Source organism: Haliotis asinina, chromosome 13 (genome assembly GCF_037392515.1).
Source record: "Haliotis asinina isolate JCU_RB_2024 chromosome 13, JCU_Hal_asi_v2, whole genome shotgun sequence".
NCBI classification, from domain to species: Eukaryota; Metazoa; Mollusca; class Gastropoda; order Lepetellida; family Haliotidae; genus Haliotis; species Haliotis asinina.
The window spans coordinates 34,742,244-34,755,987 of NC_090292.1; the positions used below are offsets into that span (position 1 = coordinate 34,742,244).

A 13,744-nucleotide genomic window follows, 5' to 3' on the forward strand; every position below is an offset into this window, starting at 1 on the left:
TTATGTGGAAGTTCGGGTTAAAGCTGGAAAAGAGTATTTTAAGTCTGCTATGACTTCCATCCGTGCTGCTATAAATAGGTACATTACATCCCCTCCATTCGAGAGTCAAATAAACATTATGCATGACAAAGAATTTATGACATCAAACCATGTTTTCATTGGAGTTGTCAAAGAGATGAAGCGAGCCGGCAAGGATGTAACCTGCCACCACAAGGCCATTTCACATGGAGATTTAGACAAAGTGTATTTGAGTGGCACACTCACGAATCAATCCCCTGTTAGTCTGGTCAGAAAAGTCTGGTTTGAAGTAACCCTTCATTTTGGCCGTTGTGGAGTTAAAGGTCTTCAGGATCTGCACCACGATTCTTTTGTGTTGTCTAAAGATGATACTGGGGCTAAATATTTTCGTATGGCATACAAAGAGAGGCAAATGTCCTCGTGCTTTAACTATAGTATTTCAGGGTGAAAGTGTGCTTTATTACACTATACATGGCGGTAGAGCAAACTGTATTTCTTAAGTATTTGTTGTGTGTAAGACAAAGGGTTTTGCAAGTGATAGATGTATGAAGTCCTCACCTCAAACACTCTCTTGTTGCTCTTACACTGCACAGTGCCGGAGCTGCCCACCGTGTCCAGGGAAAACTTGTCTGACCACTCTGTGTCACCAATCTTCAGCTGGGCCTACACAGCATCACAAAAAACACCTGCATCATTGCAACCAGACACACCACTCTGACGACACAAAACACTGCATCCAGACACAACACAGTGTTGACACAGGATATAGCACCCAGAAACACCACAATGTAGACACAAGACGCTGCACCCAGACACACCACAGTGTTGACACAGAACACGGCACACAGACACACCAGTGTCAGCACAGGACACTGTATCCAGACACACCACAGTGTCAACACAGAACACTGCATCCAGAGATGACACTTCATGTAAAGTACAGATAACGTTGAGCTACACACAAACATTGGAGTCACTGATTTTCTACAGATATTCAGTTGCTCGTAGTGTAAGAGTTCATTGAGACAAGACATTGCATCCAGACACAAGATTGCATCCACACAAAAGTGTATCTCAATGCAACCACCATCTACTCAGATCATTTCATTGAGACAAGACACTGCATCCACAGATAACATTACTTGTTACTGAACATATACCATACAGTGCACATGACTGATGAATAATCATGAGTTAGTTTGTACCAGGTGTCACACGTCACAACTTTTATCACCATTATATTGTGGCTAATAGCAGGTAGCACATGAACAGGTGTGCTGCCCACACAATTCAAGGCTCTGCACCTGAAATGGTTTGACAACCAATGCAAACTGTAAAATACAAAATACAAAATTGGGAAAAACATGCAAGAAAAATCATTGTCAACCATGTCAAATCTCACATCCTGCCTTGTAGGCAAATGACTAAACAAATAAAAGTACCACAAACATACATGCAGAACAAAATATACAGCTACTTCGGTAAATTATGCAATATCTGCTCATGCAAAGCAAAATCTATTGGTCATTGGTGAAATGGTTGTCAAGGCTGTCCAACATCAAAGTGGATATCAATAAGAAAATATTATACCCACATTTGGAGTCAAGAATAAAAACCTGAAGAAAGAAAAGAGAAAATGGAAACCAGGAAGTTGTTTTTCCAGTACCTCCTCCACCAGATATACAAACGTCTACTACCCTCACCACCTACAGGAACATTACCTGTCTGGTCTCAGCAGACTTAGACTTCTCCTCCTTTCTGTCCTGGTCAGCAGGAGTTAGACAATCAGTATGGTCAGTTCAGACATATACAACAGGTCATACGTCAAGGAGAAAGATGAAGTAAGGAAACAACACCTCAGATACAAGCATGGCAAATACTGAGCTCACAAGTTACTGTGACACCTCACTTTACAACTGGATACCCAAGTTACCCATGATACATGTCTCAACTATTGGACACCTCTCTCCACTACTGCGCACCTAAGTTACTATGACACCTCACTTTACAACTGGATACCCAAGTTACCCATGATACCTGTCTCAACTATTGGACACCTCTCTCCACTACTGCGCACCTAAGTTACTATGACACCTCACTTTACTACTAGACAGTCGATTTAATGTGACAGCTGTCTCAACTACGTAATACCTCTCTCTACTATTTGACACCCAAGTTATTTTGACATCTCACTTTACTACTGGACACCCAAATGAATGAGACACCTGTCTCAACTATTGGACACCTTTCTCTACAACTGCACATCCAAGTTACTATGACACCTCACTTTACTACTTGACACCCAAAAAGAATGAGACACCTGTCTCAACTATTGGACACCTTTCTCTACAACTGCACATCCATGTTACTATGACACCTCACTTTACTACTTGACACCCAAAAAGAATGAGACACCTGTCTCAACTATTGGACACCTTTCTCTACTACTGTACACCCAAGTTACTGTGACACCTCACTTTACTACTTGACACCCAAAAAGAATGAGACACCTGTCTCAACTATTGGACACCTTTCTCTACAACTGCACATCCATGTTACTATGACACCTCACTTTACTACTTGACACCCAAAAAGAATGAGACACCTGTCTCAACTATTGGACACCTTTCTCTACTACTGTACACCCAAGTTACTGTGACACCTCACTTTACTGCTGGACACCCAAATGAATGTGACACCTGTCACTACTATTGGATGCCTCTCTTTACTACTGGACAGCCAAGTTACTGTGACACCTCTGTATGTCTGAACTCAAATGAATTCCCATCACTGCAGATAAAATATTTTTGCATTCTATTACTCTTGGTACAATATTCATGTAGATTAACAATTACCACCTGTAAGGATGGCATATCTAATATTATCTTACCTTACACATAAATTTTGTTTTCTGATTGGCTAAGCACCTCTTCTATTATTTTCACTGTAATCCACTTACAAGCAAGGTACGTTCCATGGTAATCAACCCATGGCCCCCCTTGATATGTGACCAACCCTTAGGCCTGCATTGTGGAGGTTGTCTATCTAAGAATGTTCCCAATCTGGAGCCAGCTTTTTGAGGTGAAATGTCAAGACAATGTGCCCCATATTGAAGCAAGTTAATGTGATGGCAGACATAATCCAGAACTACCTAGTTACATGTCTTCCATCACCACAGTTAGCCACATCATGAAATGATCACATGTAATTGTGAATGAGAAATATTGACTGAACTATTTGCATGACACAAGTCGATCTACAGATACTATCTTGTGCATGCATACAACACTCAAAGGTAAAGTCAACAATTGGAAAAGAGATTGCATCAGAAAAGCAAACACAAAAGCACCCCTGTCACCATCTTATGTTTAATTCAATCCACAACTCATCTTGCTTACCTATCAGCATTTGCGGTAGATATATTGCTGGTGCATGCAAAAAATAACCTAGAGAGACTTGTAACACTTGAAATCAATAACAAGGACCACAACAACTGGAGTGTTGTGCTGTGAGTTTGTATCATAACTGTGGCAATAAGCTTACTATGATTCTTCTGTTTCTGTGATTTACTGACATTACACATTATACAGTGCAGGCAAAAAAGGTAAAATATCTCATGGTCCTACCTTACTTAATTTCAACATCCACAGATCCACTTTACTAAATGTTAGCATTTCATGGCTGTTTCTTACTTAATGCCAATATCCCACAGTTCCACCTCACTAAATGTCAGCATTGCATAGCTCTACCTTACTTAATGTGAACATCTAATGGCTCTACCATACATAATGTCAATATCCACAGTTCCCTCTTACTAAATGTCAGTATTGCAAGGCCATACCTTACTTAATATCAACATCTCATGGCCCTGCTTAATGTCAATATCCACAGTTCCCTCTTACTAAATGTCAGCATTTCATGGCTGTACCTTACTTAAAATCAACATCTCATGGCCCTGCTTAATGTCAGTATCCACAGTTCCCTCTTACTAAATGTCAGTACTGCATGTCTCTACCTTACTTAATGGCAATATCACATGGCTCTACTTTGCATAATGTCAATTTCACTGGGCTCCACCATGCTAAATGTCAATGACTCTACTTTATTTAATATCAGGGTTACATTTACTTTCTTCAATACACATGGCTGCAGGTGATGTTGTTAGATTCTTGAGTATGGATAAAATGCATAAAATCAAATACTGAAAACATGGCAAAAACATGGAAGGCAATCAACACATATTCACATGTACTACTGTGAGCCACTACTGACAAATAATCTTGTCATTTAACATGTTTGTCAGCCTAAACCTGTAACGTGTCATCAACTGACAACATCAAAGAAGTGAAGGTGATCATTTTGGACATGCTATTTTAAACACTGACAGTCTGGTATAGGTAGCTGTGACAGTGATGCTTCATATGCATTGTTCTCACTACCTCAAAAGGCAGCTCAACTAAAATCATCTCAAACATTTCCATTATTAGTGTCATAAGACTTCACACATTATTACTAAAATAACTATTTATTTGTCAGTTGTCCTTTTAGCCACAGTTGCAGTCACTAGCCAATGTACCACACCCTTATAACACAAATTTATTTTTTAAATCACCTGACTACCAATAAGATGATAAGTGTGTCAGGTTAATGAATGATGAAGTTGCCTATGGTGGGGACAATGACTACCAAACCACTATAAGACTGATGGTGTCAAGGAGCTGATCATTTTTGGTGAAACAAAACATGGAAAATAATTTTCAAAACAGAGTGAAACTAAACCTGAAACTGGAACAGATGCTGAAATAGGACATTCATGCAAAGTCAGCAGCTATTCTACATGCTGTAGTGTTTGAGTGTGCAGACTGTCAACATGGTGTACAACAGCTGACTGCTACTATGCTGGCCAGTTAGTGAAATAAGCTGTCACACATGCTACAGGCAGCAGCTGCAGCTGCAGCTGGACTGAGCTTGTTGCTAGGCATGCCTGCCCCGCCCATATACGTACTTTACCACTCTGCTTCATCTCCTTGACCTTGCCCTTCCTCTCCAGCGTGCCGTCCTTCTCTTTCTCCTTCAACAACATGGGCAATCAGTGACATCATCCCTCATCAGAACAACCTCCCTCCCCGCACCCAGCAGGTTACATAGCATTGTGGAACAATGACACTGAGTTGAGGTGTCTGCCTGTGTATCTTTCAGGCCATGTTTCAGAAAGCTATTGTATAGCTACAATTGCTATACCTCCTGCTCTGCAACAAACTTACGACAGTCACAGCACTACGATAGCATGGGGTCCTGGTCTTTCCCTACAAGCTCCAACAACCCATCCATACCTGTTATTAAGGCGCACCTACACCAGACCTCCAGTGGACCACCATTGTGTGTATAAAGTGCTACTTCCCGCAAAATAGTAGTATTAGTATCTATATGTCAAATACGTAAAAAATGTTAGAATCAGATGTGTAGAAGAAAAAGATCAGTAAAGCTATTATCACAAATCCTTCTTCTGAGACTAACCACTTGTGCAGGTGTGGAATGTGACCTCAGGGCCATGTACATGTGATGAGCACCAGCACTTTTGTCAGGTGTGGAATGTGACCTCAGGGCCATGTACATGTGATGGGAACCAGCACTTTCGTCAGGTGTGGAATGTGACCTCAGGGCCATGTACATGTGATGAGCACCAGCACTTTTGTCAGGTGTGGAATGTGACCTCAGGGCCATGTACATGTGATGAGCACCAGCACTTTTGTCAGGTGTGGAATGTGACCTCAGGGCCATGTACATGTGATGAGAACCAGCACTTTTGTCAGGTGTGGAATGTGACCTCACGGCCATGTACATGTGATGAGAACCAGCACTTTTGTCAGGTGTGGAATGTGACCTCCGGGCCATGTACATGTGATGAGAACCAGCACTTTTGTCAGGTGTGGAATGTGACCTCACGGCCATGTACATGTGATGAGAACCAGCACTTTTGTCAGGTGTGGAATGTGACCTCACGGCCATGTACATGTGATGAGAACCAGCACTTTTGTCGGGTGTGGAATGTGACCTCAGGGCCATGTACATGTGATGAGCATCAGTACTTTTGTCAGGTGTGGAATGTGACCTCAGGGCCATGTACATGTGATGAGAACCAGCACTTTTGTCAGGTGTGGAATGTGACCTCAGGGCCATGTACATGTGAAAAGAGCCAGTACTTTTGTCAGGTGTGGAATGTGACCTCAGGGCCATGTACATGTGATAAGAACCAGTACTTTTGTCATGAGTGGAATGTTTCAGCAGCAGCAGCACTTAGTATGAGTACTGAAAGGTGTGTTAAATGTCACTTCAGTACCAAGCACATACTGAGTGCTATTTCAATACCAAGCAGATCGTTGAATGTGATGTCTGTACTCAGTGTGTGTGTTGCACGTGATCTTACACCTCGGTAGATTTGATGAACTATGAACTGAGTAGAGTTCTAGAGCTGACTTTGACATGAGGACTAAGATGTGTATTGAATGTGACATTAATCCTAACTATGGGCTGACTGTGACATTAGTCCCCACTACATGTGTTGAGTGTGAGAAAACACACCTGCGTTCGCCCCAACCATCAAGAGACACCTACAAGTGTTAGTCCTCATGGGTTACTACCAGTGTGCTTTATGCAAAGAAATCACTCCTTCATTACCGGTTCTTTGCCTGTATTCAGCTGCAAGATAAAGTGTATGTTAAACCTTCACAGACACATCCACTAAGACGTCAGGGAACACATGCTGAGATCATCATGAGATAGCTCTGATGAAGCAACAAGGTAGCAGCAGCAATATCCTATCAGCACATACATCATCAATACGGGCAGTACGCAGTGTGCTACATCAGGTCTTATCACCTTCTCCAACATGATGGGAACAAACCTACTGTCAATACAGACTCCTTCCTCCATGTACACCATCATCAGATACAAGATGTCACCAAGGCCACATGGAGTGGTTCACACACAAGTAACAGACACCTATACGTCTAGACATGAAGTCAAAAGGAATCCACATCTAAGGACAGATCAAACTAAGGGTTGTTCCTACAAATTTCTTGTGATAAATACCTTCTTCTTGGTACCAAAGAGAGTCTTGGCCTTGAAGGAGAACAGGACAACATCCTCAATGTCAGCGGGGTGGTCCAGAACAACATCAGCATCAGACCCCTGGAATAAGACACAGAATCAGACATGAAGTCATAAGGATAATAGTTTATGCAATCATCAGATGGACAACTCCTAGGCCTAGCTAAATGCATATTAGGCCGCCATTTATAAAGATGTCCATCACATTCTTGAACTAAATAATTTGTCTACAAAAACGTCCCTGTAACACTTGATTGTCAAATTCAACATAAGGTCTGATGGGCCCAGAAAACCTAGGAAGTAAGGAAGATATCTCCAGTGTACAGTGTGCAGTACAAGGCCTGTTGGGAGCAGATGGTTAATCAATGGGCAGAGATGACGTTGTTGCACAGTGAAGCCAACACCACCATAAAAAGACCAAAAGTATTTATGTTAACAAAGTGATGCTGACAACCAGAGGGAAGATTAGCAGTTCTACCAAGAAGACTAGTAGTTCCCCACAGAAGACAACAATCTGTTGCCTGTTTATGTTTCATGGCAAGCAAGTACAGCTAACCTTGTAGCATAGGGACTGTCCTGTCTTGTTTAGCATCCAGTATGGGCTGTACAGTGTGACGTCGAAGCTGCCTTCGTTCACCTTGCAGTGCAGACCTAGATCCTGAAACATCAATTACACAAAGTCAGTCTCATCTCAAGGTGAACAATGTTCTTCCCTTGCAGGAGCTCCATCAGTTCCTTCCTGTCACTCATGATACTTACCATAGCAGTTTTCGTGGATCCATCATGGCTTTCGAAGTTCCATACAGACAGCTCCGGGACATTCTTTTGGAGGGTCCTGCGGCCGATCCACTCCTTGCCCTGATAGTCCGGGATCTGTAACACAGACATATTGTCATCCCCAGCCAGCACCCAACATTGCCACGATTGTCTCTGTACAGTAAACCAGCATTCCCACCTTAGTGGGAGATACAGCAAGGCCTTACTGACATCCTGGGTCAGAAAACTAACATACAGACTCATATTATGGGTTGTAGAACATTTAAGAACATCCTGCTTTTTCAATTATCAATTATTAACTATTGTAAAACATGTCACTTAGTTAATAAGGACACCCTCATTACAATCACAAGCAATGGGATGGAGAGAACAAGCAGATACACTACTTACTGATGCTGAAATAATACATTGTGAAGATGAACACAAGGAATATGACAGAAGAAGTACTATAAAATGTGCTGTAGCAAGTTTCCTGTATGAAGACACGACACGGTGGGGTGTTATCTGAATAGGTGATAACAGGCATGATATGTACATACATGTCTTGTGTACCTACTGAAAGGTGACACAGTAAAATATCTGTGTGCATCTCCTTGTGACAGGTACATGCATGTTACTCAATGCCAAGGATAATACTGCATCAGCTATCACCAACTTGTGTGAAGTGTATCATTAGTAATATGTTAATGATACTTTAGATCAACATTCAGCTGTGTTATGTGTGATATTGTTAAAGCTCATTTTAATTATTACTTGAAACATTGTACATTGTTGTGATGGTTACAAGGTGTTCCAAGATACACATTCTTAGAGCATGACATCATGCTTTACCACATATCAAGGTATAAATCATATCTGTTCTGGTGTCAAGTAGGTGGTTATTATTCCATGGGTGAAGTGTACCATGTTGCAAGCATGTGGCTCCATGCTTGTACAGTACATTGTTGCAAGCATGTGGCTTCATGCCTGTACAGTACATTGTTGCAAGCATGTGGCTCCATGCCCGTAGAGTATAATGTTTTAAGGATGATGCTCCATGCCCGTAAAGTACAATGTTGCAAGCATGTGGCTCCTTGCCCATAGAGAACAATGTTGTAAGGATGTGGCTCCATGCCTGTAGAGTACATTGTTGCAAGCGTGTGGCTCCATGCCCATAGAGAACAATATTGTAAGGATGTGGCTCCATGCCTGAAGAGTACAATATTGCAAGCTTGTGGCTCCATGCCTGAAGAGTACAACTCTGCAAGCATGTGGCTCCATGCCTGGTGAATACAATGTTGCAAGCATGTGGCTCCATGCCTGGTGAATACAATGTTGCAAGCATGTGGCTCCATGCCTGGTGAGTACAATGTAGCTCCACGGCATCAATCTCCTTTCAGACAAGACAATACACGACATGGTAAGTTAGTTAGTTTGAGGCGAAATAAATCTCTACAATGGAATACATCTATGTTAAAACAATCATGCCTGTGAGAGTAAAAAACTGAAGGAATAAAAAAAGCTTCACGGTGACTCGAGTGATAACAGGATGTTTGAATAATGAAAAATGTGGCTGCAATGACACATGTATCTAGACTCTCTATCAGCTATACATTTGACTTAGTAGAAGTGTATAATGTGTGAGTACAGCAATTCATCTGAACCCCATATACACAGTACACTTGCGACTGACATCTGCTGTCATAGGTGCTCAACTAGTTGAACCTACTTGAATCTATCTGCTGTTAATAAAATCATAAAATTTGACAAAAACTATGTCAGTCAGCACACATCAGGATGGTGAGACTTGGGAACAACTACATCAATGAGCAAATTATTGATGTACTCCGTAACCTCAAGGACACAGCTCTTTCCACATACTTCAGAATTTACTCATATAAAACAAAACAAAACAAAAAAAGAGTTAACTTTGTAAAAAGTTTATCAACGGCTTGTCAACAATGACTATCCATCTTATCAAAATATACATGATAGTTTCACATGTTTCACTCTGGAAACATCACCTACATGGCTTCATGCTGTGCTCTCAAGTCAGTCAGTCAGTCAGTCAGTGTTTTCTATCTCCAGCCATCATCAGCATTTCAAATACAGACTGCCAGATTCTCAGTTCACCTGCCTAATGGTCAGGTTAAAATTTAGACATGCCCTATGGAGATATGAGACAGTGGCTACTGTATGGTGGCTTTACTACAGAAAACATGTGGCTGTACTGTTCACGAGGCTGCCGAGGTCCCCAATCACACCCAGCGGCATCAAGAGAGCCCAGACATGGCTATCAACTACACAAACACATGACAACAAACACATGACAACAGACACACAATGCATATGTGAGCTAGACTACAGTCATACCACAATGTCCAGGCGTGGCTGTCAGGGGGAAAGTCAAGTATTAAGAGTTATCACAGACATGTTACACCAAGCTGGCATTAGTCTCTCACCATGCTGGCAGTTCCACAACATCCCAGCCCCACACAGTCCCTTACACCACCACGGCTCGATTTAGTACTTTGGTAATTGCACTGGTGCAACCCTATACTAAAAATGCATCCTAGTTATTAGTCTAACTTTCACCTAGTGCAAGTCAATTTGGAGTGGGTAAACTTTTGAATAAAACATAATTAAAATGCATATTTCTTTCATATTACAACAGAAGCAGTGCATCTGGAATTTGCCTGGTGCAACTAGGTTTTTATCTTAGGTTGCACCTGGTTCAAGTAGGTTAATATTTCTTAAATCGAGCCCTGATCACAATACCTCAAACCAGGCCTAGCTGGACACTCATCCCATGTACCATAACACATGTTAGAAAATACATCAGATAAGCAGGTCAATGGATATTAGGAATGTATCATGAAATTAGATAAGCAATTATCTCTCACTACCTTGGTAATGTTTTGGCTAGCATCAGCGACAGAGAGGACAGACTTACTGATATTTCCAGGCTTGACTCATTGACACTAGCATGGAGGAGGGGGGTGTTCTCCCCCTTCTTCAGGGTCTGCTGCTCTGACATCCCCTGAAACACACAGCCAATCCTGTAGACACACACATGGCATCATGTAGAAACTCAGCCATGGTAAATAAGGATAAGGCTCATACAGTAAATACAAGAAGGGAAACAAACAACCTCCAACATAGAGGAGATAGGACACAACCTACTTAGAGGTGATGGGACACAACCTACTTAGAGGTGATGGGACACAACCTACTTAGAGGTGATGGGACACAACCTACCTCCAGCATATAGGTGATGGGACACAACCTACCACCAGCATATAGGTGATGGGACACAACCTACCACCAGCATATAGGTGATGGGACACAACCTACCTCCAGCATACAGGTGATGGGACACAACCTACCTCCAGCATACAGGTGATGGGACACAACCTACCTCCAGCATACAGGGGATGGGACACAACTTACTACCAGCATACAGGTGATGGGACACAACCTACCTCCAGCATATAGGTGATGGGACACAACCTACCTCCAGCATATAGGTGATGGGGAAGGGCAGAAGATTGTGAAGAATGACTGTTGGGTACAGGTGCAGGACATAGCTCTTGGCTGAAGGCTCTTCACCCGCCTCGAAAAAGATGTTCTCCACCTCAGTGCTCACCTAGAACACCACAATTACCACTACATAACAACACCCTAATCAGCTGAAAGTAGTGTCCAATGTAAATGCTTGACTATTTCTTTAAACAGTTCAATTTCTTTAAGAAATCTGTACCAAAATACTCTAACAAACATTTAGCTTGTTAAACCACGAGCATGCAGATGACATAGTAAACCACTTCCCCTCAGCTAGAACTTCACAAACCAAGGAGGTCAGTATTGTGACCATTTCATCACTACAGGATATATATGTTGATAAGGAAGAGATACACAGAGACATTCATGTAAGTTCAGGAAATGTTAAATGCCAGCTGAGATCAACCTTTCCATGGGCTGATGTTAGACTCACATTGAAGTAGTAGGCCGAGTATCCACTCTGTCGACTCGGGCACGCACACTGTTTGATTCCATCATTCTCTGCAGCCCGCCACCGGAACGCTTCCTTACACATGTCGTATCTACAATGACAGAGAGATCATACGCGATCACAACAAGCTGTTTGTGATATCATGCATCACCTAAACAGCATCTTCCCAATATATATGATTATAGTTCCTTTTATTGCATTTGCTGAGACTTAATCTGTGATAGATACTTTGACAATAGTAAATGAATCGACAGAGAAATCAATAAGAGTGAATTAAAATTGTTAGGGAATAACAGATAAACATGAGAGATTCTCCTGAGTGTGTTCACACAGTCAATACCCAACCCAAATTAAGGTTCAGTTTGATCATTTATATTATTTCTGTAAATAAAGGTCTCACCCTTCCACTGGGCGGAAGAAGAGTTCACTTGACGAGGAGTAGATAGCATGCAGCGGGATGTTGAAGACACCACCAGGAGGCGTCACTCCACAACTGTCAGTTCGTGTATCTCCTCGGTAGTGCACCTCCACTGCTTGGTCTAAGTGATTCTTTACCTAAACAACAGTGAGTGCAGTGAGTAGTTGAGACAGTAATCTGTTCATGACTTATCATGGTGCAGTATAGACAAACTTTAGGGATAACAACTTCTTTATTGTGTAAGTAGGACGCTTTCATACAGATACTTGTACTGATGTCACCAAAACGTCACACTCATGACACACACTCACACACAGAGGTTTGTTATCCATAAAGTCTGTATACACTGTATTTCCCAGCATCTAAAGTACCAGTCAATGAAGTTATCACATTAGTCTGAAGCTGGGAAACCAGTAGCAAGAAAAATACCACTCCAAATACTTGGTCCTATCACAGTCGCCTCTTCTGGCAAACAATTCTGTTCATGGGACCCATTGTAACCTGGGTTCCAACATCAGCCAAATCGTGGAAGAGTCAGCCTTTGGTTGGTGTCCAGGAAGTAATACAGTGCCAGAAGCTTGAATAGTCTTCACATAACAGATAGTTGTTAAGTGTACAGAAGACAATTCTTTCAAATAAAATAGCAGAAGACTACCTGTATTAGTGACTGCAGAGCCACTATCTTCTGGCCGACATGTGCTTGTGTGTTGGCGACGATAGCCCACTTGTCTCCACTGTGTGACACCTTGTTGATCTGGAACATGCGTTTCTCTGCCCTCTTGATGGTCACTTCTCGAGTAGCTCCAAACTCCTCTACCTGCAAATAACATACAGATAGTTGACTGTCTGAACCAGAGTTCATGTTCTGCATGCACTGGTTACAATGCTATACTGCCGCAATGACACTGATGTCAAGTACTCAACATACCAGGAAGATGATCTTTCTCTCAACACCCTCCTGTGTCGCCTTGATGACAGATGCCTTGGTGGATGCCTGGGCAACAATCTTCTCTGAGAGGGGCAGCTTCTTCCCAGACTGAAGTTTGACACGCCCACTCACAGCATGGGTCGGAGTCTACACATGGAGAACATAAACAAGTCAGTGACAGACAAGTTATACTCAGGCACGCCCACTCACTGGATCGGTGTCAACACATGGAGAACATAAGCAAGTCAGTGACAGACAAGTTATACTTAGGCACGCCCACTCACTGGATCGGTGTCAACACATGGAGAACATAAGCAAGTCAGTGACAGACAAGTTATACTCAGGCACGCCCACTCATTGGATCAGTGTCAACACATGGAGAACATAAACAAGTCAGTGACAGACAAGTTATACTTAGGCACGCCCACTCCCTGGATCAGTGTCAACACATGGAGAACATAAACAAGTCAGTGTCAGGATATTTGTCACTATGACAACACAC

General features: G+C 42.1%; 1 protein-coding gene across 4 annotated transcripts in view; it reads right to left on the bottom strand.

The window, feature by feature from the left end:
* Window positions 1-13,744, bottom strand: part of LOC137260215 (intermembrane lipid transfer protein VPS13A-like) — a 106,475-nt gene that overhangs the window by 19,586 nt on the left and 73,145 nt on the right. Inside the window, exons 50-61 of one of the 4 annotated variants that reach the window (XM_067797908.1) lie at window positions 13,243-13,389; window positions 12,970-13,131; window positions 12,297-12,451; window positions 11,879-11,987; window positions 11,399-11,530; window positions 10,838-10,924; window positions 10,258-10,275; window positions 7,888-8,001; window positions 7,685-7,786; window positions 7,111-7,209; window positions 5,024-5,089; window positions 577-681 (exon numbers count right to left, since the gene is read on the bottom strand). In XM_067797908.1, coding sequence (XP_067654009.1) covers window positions 577-681; window positions 5,024-5,089; window positions 7,111-7,209; window positions 7,685-7,786; window positions 7,888-8,001; window positions 10,258-10,275; window positions 10,838-10,924; window positions 11,399-11,530; window positions 11,879-11,987; window positions 12,297-12,451; window positions 12,970-13,131; window positions 13,243-13,389 — 1,296 coding nt within the window. Of the gene's footprint in view, window positions 1-576; window positions 682-5,023; window positions 5,090-6,696; window positions 6,718-7,110; window positions 7,210-7,684; window positions 7,787-7,887; window positions 8,002-10,257; window positions 10,276-10,837; window positions 10,925-11,398; window positions 11,531-11,878; window positions 11,988-12,296; window positions 12,452-12,969; window positions 13,132-13,242; window positions 13,390-13,744 lie in introns of all 4 variants that reach the window. The other 3 variants (XM_067797910.1, XM_067797909.1, XM_067797911.1) reach the window with 3 other exon arrangements.